Source organism: Grampus griseus (genome assembly GCF_964374135.1).
Source record: "Grampus griseus genome assembly, chromosome: 15".
NCBI lineage: Eukaryota > Metazoa > Chordata > Mammalia > Artiodactyla > Delphinidae > Grampus > Grampus griseus.
The window spans coordinates 54,117,456-54,143,216 of record NC_139009.1 but is presented as its reverse complement, the minus strand read 5'-3'; the positions used below and the strand labels follow the sequence as shown (position 1 = coordinate 54,143,216).

The 25,761-nt window shown below is 50.3% G+C and overlaps 1 protein-coding gene across 1 annotated transcript; it reads right to left on the bottom strand.

Annotated features, from left to right (window-relative positions):
- Window positions 1–447: 447 nt before the first annotated feature.
- On the bottom strand, window positions 448–24,658 carry CEP68 (centrosomal protein 68). The gene is made up of 7 exons (XM_082672231.1): window positions 24,540–24,658; window positions 20,158–20,249; window positions 12,404–13,933; window positions 10,827–10,949; window positions 8,303–8,399; window positions 4,576–4,748; window positions 448–3,644 (listed from the first exon to the last, which is right to left on the bottom strand). The coding sequence occupies exons 3-7, from the start codon at window positions 13,931–13,933 to the stop codon at window positions 3,621–3,623; spliced, it is 1,947 nt and encodes a 648-aa protein (XP_082528357.1). The 5' UTR covers window positions 20,158–20,249; window positions 24,540–24,658; the 3' UTR covers window positions 448–3,620.
- Window positions 24,659–25,761: the final 1,103 nt, after the last annotated feature.

The window sequence follows — 25,761 nt, the reverse complement described above, 5'->3', positions numbered from 1 at the left end:
GATAGAAGTCAAAGAAAGATTGTTTCCTTGGGGTTGAACTAGCAGCCAAAACATTCTTTACTTAGGGGCTTGGGATGTGGCTGTTGGCAACGCATTTCATGGTGGGGTCTTTAATTCAATGGTAAAATTTAAGCTAAAACAAGCCAAAAATTATAGGTTTCTTTATTTTCACTAAACAGGCAATTGAAATACACGGTACAAAAATAAGTGGTAAGATTATTGTAAAATGAAATGGACAGAATAAATATTCAATTTAATTTTCCATCTATGAGAATTTCACAATAAAATCACAGTTTACTTTGTATTATAGATGTGCTTGTTGGATCTATTCATCCTCACATAAGGCAACTGAAAAATTCCTCAAGTTACCAGTAGTTATTTGGGTGAAGATTTTTTTTTAATGCTTCAGAAGGTTTGTTTTTTTGCCTTATCAATACAGTATACAGGGGGAAAGAATTCAGAAACTGTGTTTTAAAGTAGATGATACAAATGTCAGAGGTGTGATGCAGTTCAGTTTTATACAGCAAGTTGTTCAAACTGTCAGCTTATTCTTGGTGAGTTAGCAAAAAACGTTACATGAATTTGAGATGTAAGCATATTTACATACTTACTTAGTTTGGAAAATTCTAGTGTTCTTTTTCCTCCATGGCAGTCCAGACTGGGGCTTACTGTAAGATATTTCAGCATGCTTCACTACTTGGCTATTTTAAATTTGCCAATAAATGCAGTTTGGGGGGGGGAGAAATTCCCATTCCTACCCCCATTTTCAGGCACAAATATTTCAAGCTACTATGGGCTTTTAATAATACGTTCAACTCAGTAAAGGGAATTATTGCTTGCCATATTTTAAATAGTATAAGTGGCTGCCATGAATTAGCTTACATAAGTGAAGAGTATTCTAAACCTAAGCAGTCACAGTCTCTGGGAATCCTTACAGAATGATGATAGCCATTCTGGTATGAGCAGTAACTTCCTGTTCTTTGACCTTGGACCAAAATTTCCTTTGGCATGTATGTCGCCATTGCAGCATATTTTTCATCGGCCCTTCTTTATGTTCCCATTTAAGCTTCAAAACAGCCCTGTATTGACACTGTCTCCTATTTGCAGATGAGCTTAGCCATGGAGCTTCAACAAGAACCCAGGTTTTGAAACTGCCAATCCAGCTCCTAGTACTGCCACTTCCCTGTGGACTTAAGTTCTACTAATTTAAGGGGACTACTAGGAAATTATAATACAGGTAAACTTGGGATTTTGGAACTACATGATATGTCACTGTAAGGCACTGCTGTCCTTAAGGTAATATGTACCACAGTGCACTGGCTAGCCAGGCCACTTGAATCTAACCTGGCTGTATTTGCTCATGGAATGCTGCTGGCAGCGTCTTCCTAGTCAGAAACAATTTCAGCTTGAGTTGTAAGGGAGGTCTTAAACAAACTTCTTATAGCACTGCCGAAGACATCATTAACAGCTGTGTTGATACTCTTCCGTGGCATTCACAACTAGGTCCAGAGTAGGCACCCTTCAGTCACACCTTACTTCAAAGGAGGTGAACAAAAATATCTTAGATCATCTCTAGGTAAAAGCAGTACTTTGTTGGGAAACAGGGTACTCCGAAATAAAATATTCTGTGAAAATTCCTGTCAGCTGAAGCTGATTATAATTATTAGGTTGAATGGTAGAATGGCATGTTAAGCATTCAACTGCTATAAAATACCATCAGCCAGTTAGTTTCTCTAGGGTTGTCATCTTCAATTTTTTTGCTGACTAGTAAGACTTATTTTCATGCCGATCAAATGTTAGTAAATAAATGGTTTAACTCCCAAGGGCTGTCTTGTAACACACTCATTGGAAAGGCATGTACCAATTTATAGCCACAGAGAGAAGGTGAAATATATCAATTTAAGAACACAGGCCATTAGATAGGCCTTTTTAACCAATTCTAGGCTTTTAAAATACTTTACATATATAATGATCTGCTAGGAAGGTGTTTTGTCTTTTTAAAATCTCACTATGTGTGGAACCAAGATTAAAATAGAGATGGCAGAATCATAATACACAGTTTAGTTCTGATCATGCCCTTAAGCATTATGACAAATCATACCAGAGTAACAGAGGCACTTGAAATACTGCATTTTATATAGCTACTATTGAATTATATAGTTTTACTTCATAGTTAATCTTTAAATATTAGAACTTATAGCTCATTTTCCAGCATAAAGTCTGAGAAATTTTGAAGCAGAAGTCACTTTCATAGGATTTTAGTTCACACCTAGGTGGACGAGATGGTGTTAAGATTATGTGGCTCAGCCCCCAAAATTAAAGTCCACAACTTCTCTTAAAGAGGCTAATTTTGTATTAAATGTTTTATTCTGAGGGGACATCAGAAGTCTGCTCTACGAGAATAACTTCTAATGTTACCTTCTGGGTTCAGGTGACTTGTTCATTGCTTTATAAACTTAAAAGATCTTCCTTTCTTAAGCACCCTCCTCAAATGAGAATCTGCAGTTTGAAAAAAAGATCTGTAAGTGTTTATCTCACATATTTAAGTGTGAAGAACCTTTCCTCAAGTCTTAGCCCACGGTAACACTAAAAGTAAACGGGGAAAGTGCTTTCCTCCTTCTATGTTCATTCACAGCCCAATAAAACTTTTTTTTAAGTGCTTTTTTATTTTTGCAGAATCTGTGGTTACCAGCAGTAGCTGATCATTTTGCTTTAAAAAGCCATAGAATTGGCTTTAAATGGCTGATCCATAGATTTTTTTTTTTTCTTTCTCTACAAGATACTTACTTACATGTCAACTCCCAAAGCAACGAAGAATTACTTTTTTCCCCTCACTATCGACAGCCTTAGCTTCTGTAGTTAACCAGGCTGTGTGATCCTATCCATGCCCTTCTCTGACCCTGGACTACTCTTATAAGGGAGAGCAGGAATGGAGGAAGGCTCCTCCTGGAGGTACCCTTAAAGCGGATAATTAGTCCGTAGTCCTGCTGAAGCTCAATGGCAGTTCCCCAAGTCCCTAACACATTCTCCTTTAAGATGTTAGGCAGGCAGATGGAGCCCTGAGCACTTAGGATGATAAAAGATATCCTAACAGCAGCCCAAAATAACTGACAGAGGTTCTATTTGTTCAGAACCTTCTATTAATTGGAAGAGTTAAAAGTCTCTTCAAAGAGGAGGGATTTATAAGCCTATGCTTCATTTTATGAAAAGACCCAAGTTCCTGGTCCACCAGTCTCTTGGATCCTCTTGTATGCCTGAGAATACCAAGTATCGGGTACCTGCTTTCTCATACCTTCTTTAAATGATCTCAGCAGGTGGACTAGTTTAGGAGCGCTCTCTCCTCTTTTTAAATGGACAGAGGAAAGACCTGTAAGCCTTATTTGCATTATTTTATCAACAACTGCAAAGCTACATGCTCTTTGTAGAGAAGCACCAAAGGAAAACTTTAATTTGGAAGGATTCATTTTAAATAAAAATAGTTAACTCAACAGCCCTTACTTCAGGGAAGAGAAAGGCATTTTAAAGCTAGTACATGAAAGTTTCCCCCTTGATTTCAGTACTGAATGGCTCTCAACAAGGACTTCTGAAAGTTTCCCAATAGCCAGATTTGGGCTAACAGATTACATCTCTTCCTGAGAAGATGCCTGAAAGAGAAAGAGAAGCATCTGTTACAGGCAGAATGCTGCAGAGGAAGAAATGACAGGGCAGTCACCTGCATTCATTTTAGAATTAAAATGACTACTGCTCAGATTTGAGGCAAATAAAGGGACTCCCCTGCTCTTGATATACCTGGATTTATCCTTTACCTTCTTTTTGTCTACAGTGAATTCTCACCCAGAAAATCTATGAGTTAAATGCCAGATTTTGGCTGTAGGACAGGAAGTTTCAGAGAAAGTATGCTCCAGTTGTGGAATCATCATGTTGGGCAGCGGCCACCCCACAGCCAGCAGTGATCCCTCTGTTCTCTTGGCCTCCCTTCCCTATGACTCCTGCTTGACTTTTCCAGAGATACGAAGTTGTACTGTTAAGTCTCCAAGGCATGGAACTCCCATCTTATCCCCCTAGCCTTTTTTGGAAGGGAGCCTTTTCAGGAAAAGGAGGTATGGAGAGGGGTCAGCAATTCTGGATCCTGTGGGTACTTGGTGCTGTTAAGAGTTGCTTAGAGATGGGGCACCAAATGCGTTGGGTGAGAAGAGTCTGCAGAACAGAGGCAGCTTGTACTGGACAAGTGTACATGTGCAGACATAAAAAAGTGGGTACAGGTAAATTTTGCAGTTGTTCTCGTGGGGGGCAGTGTCGGGTCTGCATAGACACCGGAAGCTAGAGCACCCTAGTCCTCAGCAGGTGCAGGGCTGAAACTGAGTAATGGGAAGCACCACAGTGAGCTTTCATCATCACTGGAAGACACCCCTCCAGCATCTCCCTTTTTCAGTTTCAGGGGCTTCTCCCAGCCTCTTATTTGTTTCATCAGCTCTTAGCTCGACAAGCTTCTAAGAAACAGCCAACTGTTACAGCAGGAGCTCTGTACCCTAATTGGGCACAAGGACAGATGTTCTCTTGGGTTGCTCTACTTACCAGGCTAATCCCCTTCACACTGGCGTTCCTGTGTGCCATTGGTGTGTTCTCGGGGATGAGGGTGCAGCCAGCCAGGGTGTCCAGAGAGGCTAAGATAGTGTCATACAGGTGATCTGCATGGCTCTCCAGCTCGCTGGGCTGCCTGGAGATCCTCCCGAGGATGTCCTTTAACACTAACAAATGAGGTTTAAAGCAGTCAGGCCAAAGAGGCAATGCAAGTGTGTTTTCAAAAGAACATATAAGGGTGTAGCACTTTATACAAGACAGGAACATGGCAATCGTTTCACAATGTCCACTTTTTTTTTTGACAGTGACTCTCCAGGGACTGTATTGCACTGTAGGACCTATGCTGTTAACTTCTGATTAAAGCTGAGAGAATTATTTCACTGGCTCCACTTTGGAGTTAACGTAATCCACAAAAAGGCACAGAGACATAGGTGTCTGGTGACAGGAATTATCTGACTTTTAGAGATAAGACCCAGGGCACACACCCAGATCCTGTGGGGCAGAAGTCTGAAATGAACCAAAACATGCCAAGATTAGGACTCTGGGTCCTGCTACCAGGTCCTATCAGCTTGTTGGCTGTGGGACTGTCCTTTAGCACATATATGGGTGATCTGGTAATGTAATATGGGAATGCTTGTGAACCCTTTTTTGTGGGTCCTAAATGAACAGACTTCAAAAGAAAATTACCTGAAAGCAGGCTAAGACAAGATGGTTAGTGAGGCCAAGATTCCATCCCCTACAGGTCAAGTGTTCATCTGAGGAAGGGATGGGCTAGGTTCAGAGTGCATCACCCACAGCAGGCTTGTTTCTTTCTCTTAAAAACTTTACTTCCTTTGTTAAACACAAAGGCTGCTTTTGCTTCCTGCGCCTTTATCAGCTGTGTTCACACTCTCCCTAGTTTCCTGCCACAGCTGCAACATCTGCTAACAGAGGAAGGGAAAGGGGAAGCTGCGTATCTCCAAAGGATACTGACAGAGGGGTGGAAGAAGGAACAGGGGCTGGCTGTGTTGAGATCAGCCCCTGGGGAAGCCACGTCAGTGCAGCATCATCGGGGCAAAGTGCCGACCTGACAACTTTTATGAGAGCCAGCAAGGCAGGCTGAGGAATGCAGCCAGGGCACGCGGCACAGCTCACCTGGAAAGGCAAATGGGCTGGGTTCTCCCCTCCCACACTCACCAGACCTTTGCCCAGTCCTCCTGTGAGTGGTCAATGGAATTCAGGGGACCTTTATTTTTTGAACTTTTATTTTACAATGTTAGAACATTTGGTTGGCTCCAAATAAAAGGAAAGCTGGGAACAGTAACAAAATTATCTTTCTCAGTTGAGACTTTGATGTTTTAATTGAATGCATGCATACAGGGGCCTGGTTCAGCTTGATGCCAATGGGTTCTAGTTATCTGATCCAGTAATAACGAGAAATTAGGGTGTGAGACAGGACCGTCAACTCATGCATCAAAGTAACTGGGTCAAAATGTTGTGAAAACCTGCCAGATAGCCATTGGGGAGGCCTTTGGCTGGAGGCCGAGATGGGCAGGTTTTGAAGGAATTAATTTGACGACCTGTCCCTAAAGTTATACTTGTGGCTGAGGAAGAAGGCAGGCTCTGAAGAAGCTTGAGGGGGGCGGGGGCGGGGGACGGGATGGGAGGTGTCCGTGCTCAGGCTCCACTGTCTCTGACAGCATGCTCTGGAAAGAGGAGTTGTGCACCTAGCTGGAGAGACCCTGTGAATGTCTAGGGAAAGTTGTGATTTTCACAAAACAGCCAAGTTTCTGACTATTCTAAGCAGAGGGTCGGGAGGGGCAGGGTGTCACTCTGAAACCGTAGAATACCCAAAAGCCTCTTTTTTTTGTTTTGGCTGTGCTCTGCAGCTTGTGGGATCTTAGTTCCCCAATCAGGGATCAAACCCAGGCCCACAGCAACGAAAGGGCCGAGTCTTAACCACTGGACCACCAGGGAATTCCCTAAAAGCCTCTTATTTGGGCAGTAAAATACTTCTAGACTCCTTTGGAGAGGAGGGCAAAGTGGGTTGTTATTACAGATTCAGCACTGAGAAGTATTACTGAATCACTTTTTAAATGAAGGTCCAAGAACCTGAAGCTTGTAAGAAGCCCACTGTTACATGTGGCCTCCAGGAAGTGTCCTGGTATTGAGCTCTTCTGTGCTGCTGAGTCTGGAGGTGCAGGAGCCTGAGCCGGGGGGTCAGCACACAGGGGCTGGAGCCAGGCTGCCACTCCTTGTGTGGCCCAAGGCAGATGCACAGCTCTGTGAAATAAGAGTAATAATAGTATCCATCTCACAGGGCTGTGATGGAATGAAAAAACTGGTATGTCAACTGCTTCAGCACACAGTATTCAAGAAAATACTGGTGTAATTACAAGTGGCAAAGGAGCCTGGCATACTGAATTTCTGCCCCAATAAAAACCAAAAAACCCTAAAAACCCTAGTGCAAGAGAACATCAGAAGAGCCAAGACAGAGGCCTCCCGCAGGCAGGGGATCACCAAGGGCTCACATAATTCACACTGGATAAGCCACGCCCTGCTGAAAACCCTTCAGTGGCTGCTCGTCCCATCCAAACCCCTCTGCCCATTCACAGTTTTCAATCTCGGTTTTTTCTTCCCAGGGGACTTTTGGCAATGTCTGGAGACGTTCAGGGTTGTCACAACTGGGGAGGTGCTGCTGGCGTCTAATGGGTAGAGGCCAGGGACGCTGCTGAACACCCTGCAACGACAGGACGGCCCCCTCACAGCAAAGCATCGCATGGCCCAGAGCGTCAGCGGTGCTCAGGCTGAGAAACTCCGGTCTCCACCACCTCCCTACCGCCCACCACCCACCACTTCTGGTCAGGAAAGCGCCACCTCTTCCCATCTCAAGCCAGTGGGTCCTGCCCACTTCTGCTTATGCTGTTTGCTTCCAGCGTAAACCCCATTTCACTCCAAAACTGAGGCAAGACATAGACAGGCTCTTTCAACACTTGGTGGTTCAGCCTTACAGGAAAATAGCGGCTGCTCTTGGCGGGGGCGGGGGTGGCCGGCCCATCAGTTCACTGCTTTAACCTAGCGTTCTCCTAGCTCATCCTATCATACCTGCCCCCGGCAAGGTCAAGGCCAATCGTAAACCCCTGCCCCCTGCACGCTGAGATGTACTCTCGAAGTCTGTGATTTTCACACCTTTCTAACCTGGGACCCCATCCTGCAAAAGGGGCTCGAGCTTAGTTTGTGCACTGTTGTCCACTTATCCCCTCTCATCAGTTCACTTCTTCCTTCAGTCTCTTCCTGTAGAATAGACTGACTGCTCTCAGATCCTGGAACAAACCCCTCCCCAAACAGATAATCTGAGAGGGGTCCAGCCTGCACTGCGAAAGGATGGGAACCCTAGGGGCTCCCCGCTGTGAGCACCCTAGCCGAAAGCCAAGGACAGGACTAAAGCCAGCATTCCCATCCAGGACACCACCAAGGAAAGATAAAAGCAGAAACTAGAGAGCACGGTTCTTGCAGGCTCAGTGCCTAACTTCTTAGCACCTGCAGGGCCGTGACTGCCTCATCAAGTGTTTGCGGGGCCGTGATATTTCGACGGGCTGGCAGATGGCTGTGGGAGTCGAAGGCAACGGGTACGGATGGGAGGGACTCTGGCACTAGGCTCCTTCCCAGTGACAGTGTGGGTCCCGGACTTACACTGAGAGGTATTAAGCCCTGGCTTAATTCAAAACCTCAAGCATCTCACCTGGGGTATTATCCAACAGGCACTGAAGTAGAATCTCCCCTTTCTGTAAGACGCTCTCCGTCAGGGACTGGTGTTCATCTATATCTTTCTTAAATTGCTTAAAGCATATCAAAAAAAAAAAGTTTCATTACTACCATTTCGTAGAAGTTATTAAAAATGATCCCTTGTTCAGAAGCTGGATTCCCCTTTTAACCCACCCAGTCTTCAGAATCCAAGTAAACAGTTTAACTTCACCTTCTCTGAGCCCAAGGCAAACACAGAGTCAATCCTTTTTTCTGTTTACAGTTTGACAAAAGAAAAGCTTTCTTTTCCCTGGCAGAGCCTGGCTCACGAACAGCCTGGAGTCAGGGTTTCCTGCTTGTGCCACACCTCACAGGGTTCTCTTTAAACTCACAGGCCTGTAAGAGTCTCAAAACACGGACCTGGTAAGTAAGAGCCACAAGGGCAACGCCTTTCACATGACCACAGGGAACTGCTGCCTCGCCCCACGTCCTCCCCTCAAGGTCCTGCTTTCTGTGGACCTCAGGACATGGGAAGGTGTCAGGGAAGCTGACAGTCTCCTAAGCAGCTGATTTCTTTTCCCCTCGCAGTATCAAGCCTTGTAGCCGTTTCTGGTTTTTCCTTTAGCTGCTAAGACGTAAAGTCAAATCCGTGACCACCTTCAGTACAGGGTGCAGAAACTGGCAGTTTAATTTTGAAGTTACAATTTTACTTTTGGATTTACTGTATTCCTGTCTTCAGTTTTCCTTTGCCCTATTACCTATACTTACTATTTTATTCTTTAGCACTCTCTGCAGTTTATATGCTGCCAGGAACCCACCTGTGTTATTGTGTTATTAAGACAAAGTAAGTACGACAGAGTCACGAGTGAAAATACATGAACACAAGCGCGCGTGCTTATATTAGGTCAAGGTAGCTCATACGTGTGCCTGAGCCAAGCCCCATTCTGTGCAGGGAGGGATTGACAGTGTGGTCCCACTCTGTGACACAGCTGTGTGGATGACACAAGTGGGCTAGGCTTCGTTGACCTGCAGGGGTAACTCCCAGCTCAGACCTCAGCTCTACCCACAGAGCAAGATAGTTGCTTACGACCACCCTGGAAGTGGAGGTGCAGGAGGACAGAATGCGGGATAAAACGGAGGGCACGGAGCTGTTCTACGTGACACCTGCTCTGACGGGAGCGGGGCTGGGGCACTCCAGAAAGGCCACCCAGGTAGATCCAACTAGGGCAATTTCCAGGCACTGTCCTCTCCTCACAGTGGTGCTGCCCCTGGGCCTCCCGGGGGTGGGCCCTGCCCAGCTCTGCACATACTCTGCGGGGGTCCCACACAGAGGACCCTTGCACTCGGCCTTCCTCTCCTTCCTCCAGCGTACTCCGGGAAAGGAACTCTGGCAGCCTCTCTCCAGACAGCAGGAAACAGCATTCCCACTAGGGTAGGGCAGCTGGCCCACCCAGGCAAGCCCCCTCCCCTAAACCTTAGTAGGCTCCAAGTTGTAAAACAAAGGCCCTCCCTCCTGCCTGGGTGTGGTGGGAGCTCTGAGTGGGGTGGTACGGCCCTGGCTCAGGCACAAGCAAATCACACGCTCTCCTACTCAAAGAACTGTCCCAGAAAACCCTTCCTAGACTAGCATCAGGTTCAGACCACAAATACCACCTCTGCTCCTTCAGAAGAGGTGAGAAAGGCTTGGCCAACCAGACACGCCAGAAGTCAGTGGGTACTTCAGTCACAGTTAATGTTTATACTTAGGGTAACTGATTATCATCCAATTCAGAACACTTTTGAGAATGAAGAGGGACCTACTGATAATTACGCCAGAACAGCACAAACTGTCACCCAAAATACACCTGTTCTAAAGTCAAGTTAACCGGAACCCACAAAGAGATTTTTAAAATAACAAAATCTAAAAAGAGGCAAACTCCACCCCCAAAAAATACCTTGAGAAGCAAACTGGATCCTATTTTTGTTTAAATACCATCAAAATGCCTTGTGTATATTCTGGAGTCAGTACAATTGCAGCTCAGATCCTTAAATCCAGTCAGTGTTGTCCAAAAGAGCTGTGATGCTGGAAAGGTTCTGAATGCTCTGTTCAGTCAATACGGTAGCCACCAGACAGATGTGATGACTGAACACTGGGAACGTGGCCAGATAACTGAAAAATCTGATCTTTAATTTTACTTAATTTCAATAGCCACGTGTGACTCATGACTTCCGAAGAGTGCAGATCTATGCCTATCAATCCCTGAGATATTTGGGAAATCACATCACAAATAACCCTGAAGTATTTTTGATTGAGGATAAATAAAATGCACTTTCTTCAAATTCTATTTGGTCTGGGAAATAACTCATACATGTTACAGTTTTTCAGCTCTAAGAATTTGAAAAGAACCTCTGATTAGATTTCAGGTGAAAGTCAATGGACCACAACACACATAGTGTCAGTTATTTGAACTTCTACTTTCTAATCAAGTAATTTAGCCACCACTCTCGTGAGTGAACAGTCAGATGCCAGGACCACACATTACCCGGTAAAGCTGCAGAGAAGACTTGAGGCCTGTAAGGCTGGACCTGGATGCAGTCAGGTGGTCAGCAGCGTCTGCTACATTATACAGCCAGCGGATCAGCTCTTCCAGCTGACAGCAAAATGTCTGTGTAGACAAATTAACACGTGGTGTTACCCATGGAACCAGTTTACATTTTCAAAGGCTAAAAATACCTGGGGGAATCCCAGGATACAGACTGCACCTTTCGAGAGCAATCCCCACTGAGGCGCTGTCTCCTCTCTCCTCCATGCCTGTCCCCACCCCGTGACTCCAGACCTCCGCCAGGGCAGTAAGAAGAGCGCACCTGGTTCTGTTGCCCCCTCAGTCTGAGAAAGTCCAGCCCCGCAGGTAGGGACAGAGGAGCTCAGATGAGGGCAGGGACGGGGACAGCCCAGAAGGGGCCTGCCTGGCACAGAGACCAGTTCCTGGGTCAGCACTACCGCCAACTCTAGAACTGCTCCTGGGGAAGACGTGGACGTAAAATACGTGACTGTGATTGTGACTTACCTGATCCTATGCCTGAAAACGACTGAATTAAAACTGCTTGTCCCTGTTCTGCTCCCACCCGCCCAAGGAACTGGGGCCCTAGACTCCTGCCACCCACTCATCAGGGGTGGCCGTGACCCAAGCACTTCACCCCACGGTCTCTCTCAGTCTTTCATCACAAAGGAGGGCACACGCTAATACCTGTCCTACCTGCTCCACTGTACAAATGAAGTCATCCACGGAACATCAGGGGGCAGGTTAAAGCCCTCCATGAGAGCTAGAAAATTTCTGTGATGTCGCTCCTGGGGACACAGCCCTCGGGCTGGCTGCCCTGCTGCCGTGTGGACACAGCACCTGGGCGCTCAGCCGGAAGGCAGGCCGTGGGCTCTCCGAGTGTGTGTACAGCCACACTCCAAACATCCTTGTGTCAGGGACTATGCAAAGCCCTCGGCATGAATTACTTAATTTAATCCACACGACAGTCCCACAGAGGCAAAGCTCCCCATTCTATAAACGAGCAAAGCTTAAGAGACGGAGCCAAAGTTCACATCTGCCTGATGCTGACAACCCGATTCCTCGGAGTATTAGCTCCATCTCCTGGTGGTCTTAGGTGGTCCACAAGAGAAGGTTCAGTGACCGAGAAGCCCAGGAAACGGCGATCTGATACCTCCAACCCTGCAGTTACACCTTTATCAAACTGAAGCTCTGAGAAGTCCTTCGGCCAAGAAGCACTTTCACTGAGCCCCTATTTCCTGAAGGCATCTGAGCACCGGTCCTTCCTGTGCAGAGTACCTGTTAATCCTCAAGGTCAAGTGCCTCGGGGAGCAGCCTGGGTAGTGGTTAGCAGCTCAGGCTCCAGCCCTTGTTAACTGTGAATGGGTAGGTTACCTCATCTCTCACTGCCTTTTTCTCCAACTGTGACATGAGAACGCCAGTAGAAAGTCATGAGGGTTAGACAGGAGAAGGTGCAATACAGTGCCTGGTGCGTAAGTACTCAGTGTCACTAGGTTTTATTATGAGGCTAGTGGACTGGGGGAAGAAGAAAGAAGACTCCTCTGAAATGCTGAGTTTACCTTCACACACTGCACGAGCGACTCTTTTCCCTGCTCTCCTCCTTTCCTGGGAGGCTGCCCTTCGGCATCTGGATCCGAGGATGCCCGCTGGTCCAACATCGCCGGCAAGCAGGCGCGTGTTCTCAGTGGTCCAGAGGAGACCCCCAGGGCCTGGCTGCTCAGCAGACTGCCCTCTCCTCCTGAGCCCCTTGCGCGGACGAAGGAGCGCAGCGAACAGTGGTTGTGGTCCTCAGGGCTTCGGGACCCTCTGAGGGCAGCCCCAGAGGGAAGCTGGCTTTGGCTGGAGTCTGACGGGAGGGAAGCTGGCCCATCACTGTCTGACACATCCAGGGATCTCTGCCCTTCGGCAGCATCAGTGGGCAGGGGCACCAAGGTGGGAATGCAACCCAGATACGAAACCAAGCTAGAAACCTGCGTCAGCCGAGAGGGCAGGGCCAGATACTCGTCCTCACTTTCCGCCTCCTCCTGTGGTTTCCACCCAGACTCCGTGCAGGCGAAGCGCTCGATACCCTGGCTGGCCCCCTTCTCCCTTTCCAGCCTGGGCGAGGGCCACCCTCTGTCCCGTGTTCTCAGGTAGGGAGAGCCCAGCTCAAGGTGCTTGCCCACAGGTGGCCAGTGCTTCATGCCCCTCAGGGCTGGCTCTCTGCTCTCCCAAGGAGTGTCCCTACTGCCTGGGGCTCTGGGGGTAGAGGCAATGGGGCTACAAGATGCCAACCCCACACTGCCCTGCTTCTGGGGTACTCCAGAGGGCCACCGCTTGAGGATCGGCTCTCTGGGCCCTGAGAACGGCAGGGCAGCAGCCTCTGCTGGTGGGCAACTGTGCGAGACATTAGTGGGTGACTTCAGGGTGCTTGCTGGGGAGACAGAGAAGCTATCCAGGTCTATGCCTGAGTCCTGCAGGACGGGCTCAGCCAGCACGCGGCTGTCAAGGTGTTTTGGGAGCTGAGGCCCGGGTCTGAGGGGGTAAGTATAGTCCAGCAGGTCTTCATACTCTTTATTCGGGCTCCAGAGCGGGGAGTGGCGGTCAGGGGAGGGAGGCAGGGAATCCGGCAGCACGCAGGCCCAGTACTCGGCCTGGAAGGAGAGGCGCCTCCTGCCCAGCCCGGGAGCATCGCCCCCTGAGGACACTGGCTGGGGCGACCACTGGAGCCGAGGCCCCGGCCCCACCACCGAGGGGGCCGACGGCGGGACAGCCAGCTCCAGGGAGGAGGAGACCTTGGCAAGGGAGCAACTCTGAGGCTCCACCTTTTCCTGGTGACCCTGGAGGCTGCTGCCCGGGGATGAGGCACAGACGCTGCAGCTGGAAGACTGAGGCGCAGTGGCACCTGGGCTCACCGCGGACCTGCACCTTGACGGGAACGGGAACCCTGAGACGTGAGACTGTGGGCTGTGGTCTAGCGCCTGCGGCGACTCCACTGGGGACGGGTCATCTTCAGTGTCAGCATCATGTCCTGAGCAAAGGGCGGCGGTTCTGGGAATGGTGTGAGTCTGAGGTAGCTCCTCTGAGGCAGAAGGCCTAGTCTCCTCCATCTGCAGTGACAGGAGGGAAGGAAAAGGTGAAAATAAGCACGCCAAATTTCCTTCCTCAATGACAAGCTGGCACTTTTCTCTGGGGACCCAGATGATACTGAGGAAAGGTCTTGAAAGGAAGAGCCTGCTACCTGGTGCGAGAATCAGCAGAGTGTGCTGCTGGTGACTGGAGACGCAGCCTGCTCTGGGGAGCAGACTGCCTGCCCCGAGCTGATCCTACACCCCCGTCCTTTCCAAAGTTCTTCCTCCGCAGATGCCTAGTTCGTGAGTGAGCAGAACTCAAATAGCTCTGTCGTGCTGAAGCCGGAACACACTGCCTAACCTTTGAGAAGCGTGTCCTGGGCAGGCAGAACCTCAACCATTCTGTCGCTGACTCACATCCAAACCTGGCAGTCAGGCAGCCCACCTGGCTCAGCTCACACCCAGCGGTGACGCGTGGCAAAATGAGTCATTCACCTCAGCCTCTTCCCTTCAAGTTTTTAACATGCTCGATGAAGAGGCTGCCCCCAAGGCGGGCAGGACAGCACAGAGGTTAAGGGCATGGGCTTTGGAACCAGACAGACCTGAGGCCAGCCCCTAGCTGCCAGCTTCCAGATGTACGACTCTGAGCCTCACTTCTCTCACCTGTAAAATGGGGGTAGTGACAGGACCGCCTCCTCAGGACATGTGGATTAAATGAGCTCAAGGGTGAAAAGCACAGGGTGAGAGCTCAACAAACAGCAGAGTTATAACAGCACCAGACTCACACTCAGGAAACAGCCCATTTCTGTGTTGGCTCACGTGCTGCCAGCCTCACTGAATCTGACTCAGGTGCCCGAGCCCGGCACCGCCCCTAGCCCCCAGGCAGGTGGGCCTAGCCTGTTTTCTCCCAGTCAGCTCAGCACCTCCTCACAAGATGGGGCTCTGGGGGCAGCATGTGGCACTCAATGCCACAGTGCCGTGGAAGAGATCAAAGCCGTTCCCATGAAAGGCCTTGGCAAGCAGAACGCAACAGCACGTAGAGATGGGAGGGGCAGGTCCATCAGATAATCTTCCCAACTATACTGAGGGCCTGAAAGATCCGGTGACTTGCCTGAGGTCACAGACACAGGCAGGACTCCCTGCTCCACGTGACTCCCATTAGGCGAGGCTGCCCTGTAATCAGGGAGGCCCCCAAAATTCTCCTTGCCCAGAGATGGTGCTGCTCACCACAGGGGCTCTAAGGTACCGCCAGGTTCCCTGGGTCCTGAGGAGATACAGTCTCAGAGCCCTCAGGAGCCCACAGCCCCGGACCCTCCTTTCGCACGTCTCCTCAGGGGCCCCGTAAAGCCTACACGTCACCGAGTCAGAAACAGGACGTGGCTCCCCCTGTCGGGGCTCCCCGGCCTCGCCCTCTGGACAGCAGGTCTGGGCCATAGCTTCCCTGGTCCTCAAAAGGTCACCAGTCACACTCCTGAGGAACAGGAGCTGCTGTGGACAGAGCCCCCTGCTGGCCCCAAGGCCCAACTCTCCATGTGAACCTGTAAAACAGAAATCATCACACCCAAGCTCCCCGACTTCCCCACCTCGTACGGGGGCTGGGACAGCGTGCCAGATGCTGAGACAGTGCTGGAAGGTACTCTCACAGGACAGCTTTAGGTGACACTACAGCCCCACTTGCCTCAGCCCCTACCTGGCTTCTCACGGAGTGCCAATCTCCAGTCCCCAGGCTGGCAGGGGGAAGCAGGGAACTGAGAGCCGGCTTAGACCCACCCGCTGCCGGCTCCCTGCTGGCCCCGCTGGCCTGCGGCTGGCAGGCTCCCGAGGGGCCAGGGCCAGTCCCACCGTGGCAGGCAGGGGCAGGAAGCCCCTGGGCACCCCTGACAGGGGAGGCAGGCCCCCCTCGGCTTGCAGGTGGGGCGGCTGCTCCCCACGCGCAGGCCCTGCGGGGTCCAGCTCCTGATCCGGGCAGCTCCACCCCCCAGGGCACGGGGCCTTCGCGGCCGCAGCTGCCTCTGCCTTTTCTTCTCCCAGGGCCATCGAGATGTTCCTAGATCAGGGCTCTGCTGAAGCTTCAGCTCCCTACAAAATGGGAAGGGGAGAGAAGAAGAGAAGCTTTCTGCATCTACGGCTAAGAAACCTTGTTTTTTACCTTTTAATGATTAAGACAAACACTTTTTTGGCCAAAAGAGCAAATGATGGCTCCCTCCTCGAAGGAAAACAGAGAGGCCTGGCTTTTCCTCAGCTCCAGACCCTTCCACAGGGGACACGGGAGCACGTCACCGTGTCCTCTGCTGTTGTGTGGCTGGCAGCAGTCCCAGCAGCAGGTGCCAGGAGGCTCAGTGCAGGCCCCAATTAGAGTCAAGGTCTGTCCTGCCTCAAGTCGCCTTTCCGCCCCTGTCGCTTTGGCCTAGCCCCGCTGGGTAAGGGGCCCGGCCTGGGTCCTCCCTGTGCCAGCCTGCAGCAGTTGTCGTCGCAACACACCCAGCGGCCGAGAGGCAGCCTCGTACCCACACCCGGACTGGGGGTCTCCAAGATGGCCCGTGACCGGAGGGAGAGGCAGCTCTCCTCCTGCTGACTGGGTTACAGGTAACCGGCGACTGAGGGAACCGTGGAAATCCGGCTGGTAACAACAGCAACGGTCACGCCGTGTGCATGCACGTGACAGTGAGAGAGAAGCACACCGGGCAGGCGGCGGGCAGGTGGGCAGGCGGGGCAGGGGACCAGGGTGAGCACTCGGGGCAAGAGAAGGAACAATCTGGAAGCTGGATCTGAAAACAGAACCGTTCCAACAGGAGCTTCAGGGACCACAGAGGGAGACCCCCCCCCCCAGCCTGAGTGTGCAGGCAGGGGCTCTACCAGGAGCCCTGGCTGGATGGGGTGGGACAAAAAGCGGGCAGGAAGAGAACTCCAGGAGGATCTGGACACGGAGGCGAGGGAAGCACAAGCACCCAGGATTTGGGCGGCCGCCTGGAATGCACTGGGTCAACCTCAAAGCTAAAACCTGGCCAGAAACAGCCCCGTTCCTCAGAGACGAGAAGGCGGGTGACGGCAAGAGGAGGCGCTGGTGGCAGCAGGGAAGCCTGAGAGGGCGGAGGGCTGGGGCTGCAGGCTCATCCTGCTGGGCCCTCACACTGGGAACCACCACTGGTGCGGACCGGACCGTGTGCCCGGAAAACAAGAGTGTCCTGCCCTGCCTGCCTGGCGGGGCTCCAGACAATCAGAGGCGAGCCTAGAGCACATGTCACACGCACGCTCATCGCCTTCTCACAGCCAGCAGCACGTGCGCAGGGACTAATCAGAAGAACGACAGTCTTAAACCGGTCACACATGGTTCAAATAGAAAATACACTGCACATGTAAGTCTCCCTCCAGCCCTGTCCCCATTCCTAAAACAAGCCAGGGCACATGGGGCATGACGACAGCGCCTGTGCACAGTGCATGCTGAGTGTCAGCTAGTGTTTTGGGGGGAGGGGCGGAATCAGTGCAGAAAGTCACCTTGCGAGGAACGAAGGAGTCCAACAGAGGAAGAAAAAGCAGGTTATTTTTTCATATAAATCAAGCAAAATGCTTACCACTACATACTCCCACAAAAACAGGTAAATATGCTAATTAAAGTCATGTGTGTTTCTCACCTCTTGACTGTATATGCAGACAAACACAAAAATCTACTTCATCCATCCCCCTCTTTTTACATTAAAGTAGCAAACTGTACAGGACACACTGTTCAGAACCTTGCTTTTCTTTCTTTTTTTTAAATGAAATATCTTGGAGATCCTTCCTTAGCAATAAACAGACAGCGCTCTCTCTTTTTTAACCACTGCCCAGCACTGTACTCCACTGTAAGGATGCACGCCAGCGTATTCCACTGGTCCCCTACTGGTGGATATTTACGTTAGATCCAACCTTTTGCTACTACAAACAACGCTATGATCAACAACCACGTACACACACCACTGCTCGTGTGCTAGCACACCCACAGCGCCAACAGTCAGAAGGAGAAGTGCTGAGGCGAAGGGGACCCGCATGTGTACTTCTGGCATATGTTCTACCTCTACCAGGTGGCATCAATTTATACTCCCACCGGTGGCCTGAGAGAGTGCCAGTTTCCCGCAGAAGGCAGGTCCTCCTATCCTCATTTCACAGAGGGGAAAACCTCTCAGAGAGAGTCAAATCCAGGCCTGTGTGACTCCAGAACCCAACCTCTTTATGAACTGGGGAACAAGTTACAAAACAGACAGACACACAAAGTAGAAGAGGGGAGAGACTGGTACAGGAACAAAGAGATGAGTGACCAAGTCCTGCTGAGAACGATTTTCTTGGAGCCACATCCTCACCTAGTGGCTATTTAAGGAAATGCACATGAAGACGATTCAGGCAATCTGTGTTTTCACAATTATAGGAATAAGCTGAGCCCACAAGCTGGAAATATTAGGGTGACGGCTGAACCTAGTCTGCAGCCTCCAATTTCTACTTCTTGCTCCACCTCTAGAAATTCTCTCAATGGCCAGAGTTGGGCCATGATGGGTAGCTAATACCCCTTTTACTCTCCTAGTCCCCTCCCCCTCCACTAAAGCGTGTGGTCATGACAGGACTGGAATAAGATGATGCTGGGGCAAAAGAGGGGTGCAAACAAATGATCTCTGTCCTTGTTTTAATGATGTATTTTTGATTTGTCTTGTCTGGATCTCGTTATTCAAAAAAGAAGGTATCCATTCATTCTGGGGGTGAGTGGTGAGCTAGAATTATAAGCTATGCAGGAGATATACCTCTAGATAACTTTCAAGTATACATACAAACTTGAACTAGGTTAACAGTGTCGCCAGAGGCCCTTCAGCAACCAGGAAAGAAGGTCTGAAATTCAGTGATTTTCATGGAAATGGTACTTCTGAGGAGACAGATTATAGGTGGTTATTTTCTCAGTCTGGATACGCAGTCCCTTCATAATCTTACTTATTAATCTGCCTAACAAATCATGCTGTTATTTTCCCTGCGCCACAGGGTTTTATGTGAGAACTAAGACAGATTCATGTGAAAGAAAAAAAGTCCAGGAGTGTCCATTCCAAATTCTATGTAAAGTACTACAGAATACAAAGGAAAGAGAAATCAACTCGGAGCGAGATAATCAGGGGAAACTCCTTGAAGTGATGACTGCTGAATACATCAATCATGCCGAAGAAAACATCAGCCTAGCAAATGTATAAGCTCTGGATTTCTAGGGCTCAACTCTGTCTACATCTGCCAGGTGGGCGTCTGTAATACTGCATGAAAGTCCAGTCCTCATTTCCATAGATGCTAGATTTTACACATCATCATTCCTTCTAACCCTCTGAGGGTGAGGATGGAGATGGGGATTCTGCTTGAACCCTTCCAGTGAGACAGCTTACTCCTTTCCTAAACACCCAATGGACTGCTCAGATGAAAACAACTTGCTATGCCGTCAGTAGCTTCAAACAACCTACTACTCTACGTGGGTCCTCCCTGCTCTCTGATCACACAGTTTACAGTGTTTCTGGAGGCTAGCAGCTTCTTGGTGGGCAGAGGCCTCAGTCAGCCTCCTTCCTAACCGGGAAGCAACAGGAGATTGGACAGAGTGACTGGAGAGCTCTGAGCACAGACGATGAACAATGAATTCAAGCCTCCCATCTGAAAAGGGTCTGCACACACCAGTTCACCCCTGTGCTTGGCCAGACCAAGCGACAAGACACATAAGCTTCAGGATGTTCTAGGGACCACCTGGAGTTTGGTATTAAAATTCTCCATTAGTTTCTACGACCTGCAGAGACCGTATGACCTACCAGATACAATGAGGAGTTATGTAGGCTTGGCTTACTCTTGCCCTACAGAAGTATGGGGTCACACTAACTGGGTAAGCCTGGACTCCTGACGCTTCCTGCTATCTGCTGCACCACCCTCATGCAGGCCTGTCACAGCTACCAGGACTTCCTCCCACTTGCTCCTGTCCAGGATGGAGAACAGAGGACAGGGAGGTGTGCATGTGTATGGGGGGGGGGGGGATGATGCCCCTCCCTTAACTAAACCAGTCAAATGTACAAATGATCGACTTAGGGAGCAATCCTCCTCTGATCAGAAAGACTTTCCCCACGATTCTGTAAATCACAAGCTCCCCTTCCAAACAATCTGATTACTACCAACTCTGCCCAGGAAGCTGGGTTCTGATCAGGGCCTGTCTCTGTAGCCAAGTGCACAGACGGCACCTGTACAGGCCACGAAGGCCAGGTGCTGCCTGACAGAGCCAGTCCTACCTGTTCAGGGTCCAAAGTCTTGAAGCTCCGTGCTGTTTTTGCAGGAGCCCACAGGTGTAAGTGGTCACGGCGTGCACACACAGTGGCAGAATCTGGCCAGAGAAGCAGACAAAGAGGCTCTCAGTGCCACTCTTTCTCTAGGAACATAAAGCTACCCACGAGGAAAGGGGGCCAGTGGGGAGGACCCAGCACTGTCAGGTTGCTGGAAGGCTTCTGGGGGAACTAGATGGACAGCAGAAAGGAGCTCAAAGGCAGAAGCCAGTCCAGGCATGGGAGGCAGCATGAAAGCGGGTAAAGACCTACGCGGGGGAGGCCAACAAAAGGGGCAGTCACAAGAGGGCCAGGCCCGCCTCAAAAGCGGGGGGGGGGGGGGGGGGGGGTGCCGGGAGCGCTGTGGCAGGAGGTTTGAGACTGGGAGGCCGACGGCGGAGAGCTACCGCCGTTCCACCTGCTCCTTCCTTGGACGTACAAGCCCTGCAGCACCTCAGTCCTCCACACTGGCCCTGTCTTTCCCTGTGGGGCAGGTCACCCCAAGTGTTCTGTCCCCCTCCTTTGCAGGTGAAAGCAAGCAAAATGAAAAGGGAGAACAGGCTCAAAGCTATGAAGGGGTAGACGTGTCTCCCACAGCTTGGCAATAGGTCGACGCCATCTTCAGGATCCTTGGCCCCAGCAGCCCTTTTCCTCCCCCGCAACTGGGGCAGCTTCCTTACCTTTTGCTTGGAGACAAAGAGTCCTCCAGGGCCCTAGGAGGCACACTGGGTCCCTCTAATAAAGTGGTGGGAAGGCTGCCACCAGGCTGCTCTCCCCTACTTTCACACTCTCACTCAATAGCTGGCTGACTGACTGGGGCCGCAGAGAACCTCACAGAAAGGCCAGTCTTCTAACTTGTCATGAGGTCTTTAGATGACCTATGAAGAGGTGCAACTGCCACATCTACGAGGATCTTAACTGAGCTTCCAGCCACCCCTCCCCTCAACCCCAAGCTCTCTGGCCTCCTCAGCAGTCACTAGATTGTTGCCATCCAACAAACTCGAAGTATGAGGATGATGGGGACTGAACATGTCAATCAACTGGACACTCTGTTCCCACCAAAGAGCAAGGCCGAAAAACTGCTGCCCTGTAACAAAAATCATTCCTACTGTCTGAAGAAGCTGGCCCTGGACCACATGGCTGCAATTCCACAGGCCACTGCTTTTACTGTACTGACAGTTTTCTGTGAGTCTGTTGGGCTACATTGTATGAAGATTGATAAGAATCTTACTGATTTTCTGGAGATACTATTCAGAACACTTCTCTTTGGAGAAGAATTCTCAGGTCTCAGGAATAGAAACAGCTGTTTCACTGAGTAGCCAGTTTGTTTTTACTTTATATAGGTACTGGCAAAACTGGTTCCAAAAAATATTCTCCTCTTTGCTCTTGCTGCTTGGAAGCTCAGAACCAAATCAGTAGTCCCACCCAAGTAAAATGTATAGCGCAGAGAGGAACTCACCTTTTGTACTTATCTTTGACTTCTCTTAATTTTCTTTTACCCTATCTGCCTCAATCACTTTTCATTAAAAATCTTCTTACACTGAAACTATTTTGGAAAGATTCCTCAAATCATTTTTGGAACAAAATAGAGGAACTGTTAAAAACAGAAGGAAAAAAAACAACTCCTAAATCCAAGACTTCATCTCAATACCAGAAAGAAACAAAGCCTGTTTACCAGTACATCTAAAAAGCAAACGTAGATACTTATGTTAGTACCTTTCTACTCAAAGTCCACGGAAAAGCAGCATATGCAGCACCTCAGAGCCTGTTGGGAACGCAGATTCTCAGGCACTACCCCAGAGCTTTGGGATCAGAATCTGCATTTTAGCAAGCTCTCGAGGTGGTTGGTAAGCACAGTAATGTTTGAGAACCACCAGGCTAGTAAGCCTGTTTCAGCGCCCTGAACCATTCATCAAGCGCCTACTTACGCGAGGCACACAGAAGAAGGAAATTTATGGTCCTTGTCCTCAAGGTCTTTCCAACAGGACACTAGAAAAAGCTCGCACCTTGTGGCAGGTTTTTAATGGTTAATTATAGTATGTCACAACTGGAAGGGCATCTTCAGAAAGAACAGTATTCCCTAGAAAGGATTCAAGATTCATGTGACTACACTAAAAGCAGAATCAGAGACCAGAATTCTCCTGAGACAGTTATAAGTGAGAAGAGGTATGGTCTCTGTTTTGGGGACTCCAAATAATTTTAGAGAAACTGACACGCCAAGGGGACCTACAGCTGGAAGGAAATGGACAACTTAGCCTGTTTCCTGTGACCAGAAAGTGGTACAGGAAAACCTGGAAGTGAGGCAACATCCTCCTAGGGGATGTATATGCCACCTCAAGGTCTGGCAAATAGATTTAGAGCTACCAGAAGACTTCTTCCACTTTTCACAATTTTTGTGAACTTTAAAGACAGGAGACAGTTTTTAAGAGAGAACAGATTTAAGTTAAAAGGAGAGAAGCCATTTCAAGTCCGCCTCCAACTGAACCAACATTTTTGTCAGCCATATCAGCCCCCATCTCCTCTGCTTTCACATGACCATTTTGAGAAACAGACCACGTGAAGAGTGCATCAAATACTACTGTACTACTTGGCCAAACTGTTATTCGGCACTCCATCAATCTCCAGTGGGTAGAGGTACTCTAAAGGCATAAACAAGTAATCTTCCATGGAATACTTTTACAGTGGGGGGAAAAGTCTGGAATGGCTTAAGGGATTTTTTAAAATCAAGGAACAGATAAGGACCAAGACGCAGACAGAACCTGAAGGGTCAAATACTATACAGATACTTAGCACTAGTAAATCTGTTCAAGTACGTTTATTTTTATCCTAACAACTGCTAACAGCTACTGAACATTTTCTTTGTGCCAGGAACTATGCTAAGCACTTTATGTCAATGTTTTACTTAAACCTCAGAAATAATGGAGTAGGACCTATTGTCACTCCCACTTTATAGAGACTGAGGCATACGGAACTTAAATAACTTGTCCAGGGTTAGGAACATGGCGGAGCTAAAGTCTGATTTGACTTGAGAGCCAGAGCTCAACTGTCTCCCTCGCCTGTAAGAATAATCGGGCCGAGTTAAAGGAATTAAAGTTTTTATTTTGTCAACTTTTGGTTACACTGCTGATTTTTTGTTTTCTTTTGGCTTCCTTCAATCACTGAGTGCCTTCTATGCTCCAAGCACTATGCTACGGGCTGGGGAAACCACAATACAGTGTGATGTATAAAATCAGAGGCTATGGAAGGCAGCTGTGCAAAGGAGGGAACGATTATTAGTTGTGGGGTAGGGCAAGGGCTTTAAAAAGCTTTCCAGAAGACAGAAAACCTGAATTATTTGCTCTTTTCTGTACCGGGTGGCCCAGAACTGATCGACTCAGGTAGTGGAGGGAACAAGGATGAGAAGGGGTGACCTCTACCTCTTTTAACCAAGCCCTGTATCGTTGACTCCTTGACCCAACCCATTTTGTCATGCATTTTAACAATACCCTTTACACCCTAGGTCCAGGAACATAAGGGTATTTATGAATGCCATCTATCTTTGTGCCCGCCTTCCCCCACCCACTCCAATGAATTCCCAGTGAGGTCCAAATTTGCTCTGGCACTAGCAGGTTTCCGCTCATTTTTATTACAAACAATACACCGAACCCAACCTAATAATTATAAAAGGCCTTGAAACAGGTTTTGGACTTGTGCCCCTGGGCTGAGAACCGTTCTAGCGATGACAGTTGGAAAGGGTGGCCCCTCCAGGCAAAAAAAGTGAGACAAATTGCTTTTTCCCCTCGGCAGCGGGGCTGCTGCATTCAAGGTGACCAGAAGGCATCGTTCGTCTCCATCTTAACAGTGGTAATGATCCTGAGCGGGTGAGAGAGGGTCTCTGCGGTAGACCAGGTACGGGAGCAGCGCGGGCCCCTAACTCCCGGGGAACCTGGGCCCGGCGAGCGCGCAGTGTAAACAAGATACGCCCAGGGCGAGGCCGCGAGGGAAAGTGAGTCCCCAGCAGCTGAGGCAGCCCCGCGGCGCAGCTGCTTCGACCGGAGGATGCGCGGACACGCGCGCTCCCGCGGCCCGGCCTCGCGGCGCTCAGGCTTTTCCAACGCCGGCCTCCCACCTCCGCGCCTAGACTCCCGGCCGCTAACCTCACCCGCCGTTTCGCCTGCAAAATGGAGTCTCAGGCACGAGGCGCCCCCGCCTCCGCGAAGCCTCTGCGCCCTTCCAGGCGGGGGACGCGAGGCCCAGAGGCCAGCCCGGCCCGCCTCCGCAGACCCCGAGAACGCAGGGCAGAGGGGGCCGGGCCAAAGCCCCCTGCGCCGCGGACCCCCAAACCCCGCGCCCGTACGCCGACAGCTACATACCGCGCCTCAAACCCTTCGGCTCCCGGACCGGGCCGGGGGCGAAAGCAGCCGCACGCAGCGGCCCCGAAACGGGATTCCCAGGTGGACACCGCCGCCCTCCCGCCGGAGTCCTGAACGCCTGGGGCGGGACCGAGTGATGACCACGCCCTTCGGGCCCGCCCTGCCTCCGCGCGGAGGGCGTCTTTGGAGCCTCGCGACCAATCCCAGCCGTCAGTCCGGAGGATTGACCAATGTACGACCCACTCCTGCAAGAAGAGCCCACCCCTGGCACCGTCTTGGCCTATGGGAGGTCTGACTTTATTCTATCTGCAGTCCTCCCTCGCCTTCCGCGCTCGCCGCTCGCTTTGCGTGTTTTGGAGCCAATGGGGTCGCAAGAGGGCGCGTAGTCCCGAGCAGCGAGGAGGGGAGGGTGACTTGGGGCGCTCTCCTTGCGAGCAGGCCGCAGCCGGAGGCATGCGTTCGTTGATTCATTTTGCGCAGAGCGCCGGGCAGTGTTCCTGGCGCGACGCTGCCAGGGAGGCGGTTCCACAGTCTTTGTGCGTCTGTTTACGTTCGCATGTAAACAACCAGGCGTGAACCGAGGCCTGAACAGGTGCCACGGGGCACAAGCACCGGAGGAGGGCGAGGTCATCAGGTCGGGTGGTTAGAGACAGCCTTAGGGGGCAGGTGGGACTTAGGCAGGCTCGGAAAGGATGGGAGGGGTGTGGATAAATGAGCCAGGAGCTGCTTAGCGGCTCTCGGAGCAGCCTGGTCCGATGGGAAATCGGTAATGGAATTTGAGGGGAAGTGGGATCCAGCTCGTGGGAGGCTATGATGCACATCTCCTTCCTCCACCTCCTCCTCCCCTCCGCTCCCGCCAGCATGAAGCCTGGGAGGATACTGGCACAGCTCTTTAGCTTGTACCACTCAGTGGAGTCCCACCGGGCTGGGATGGGGAAAGGATCACAAGGTAACCCCTCTCAGACCGGTCCTGCCTTCTGATGCTTTTACCTAGCAGCACTTTCAGCAATCTGGGTTACGTTGAATGCCTAGCCAGTTCGTAAAACATGTCCGTAAATGTCTGAACCCCAGCTGTGGGCAACTTGAATTCCAGAGTACAAATTAGTTACCGTGGAGCTCTTGGGCGTCAAAGAGCTTAGGACAGCACTCCCCAATCTTTTTGGCACCAGGGACTGGTTTTGTGGAAGACAGTATTTCCGGGGCGGGGGGGAGGGGGGTGGTT

What these genes read in the sequence shown, in the direction of transcription:
- CEP68 (XM_082672231.1), bottom strand. Translation starts at nt 13,933, where the DNA reads ATGGAGGAGACTAGGCCTTCTGCCTCAGAGGAGCTACCTCAGACTCAC. An exon ending in CCTGTTGGATAATACCCCAG is followed by an intron (nt 4,749 to 8,302) that starts GTGAGATGCTTG and finishes CTCATTTGTTAG; the next exon opens with TGTTAAAGGACATCCTCGGG. An exon ending in GTGTGAAGGGGATTAGCCTG is followed by an intron (nt 3,645 to 4,575) that starts GTAAGTAGAGCA and finishes TTTCTCTTTCAG; the next exon opens with GCATCTTCTCAGGAAGAGAT.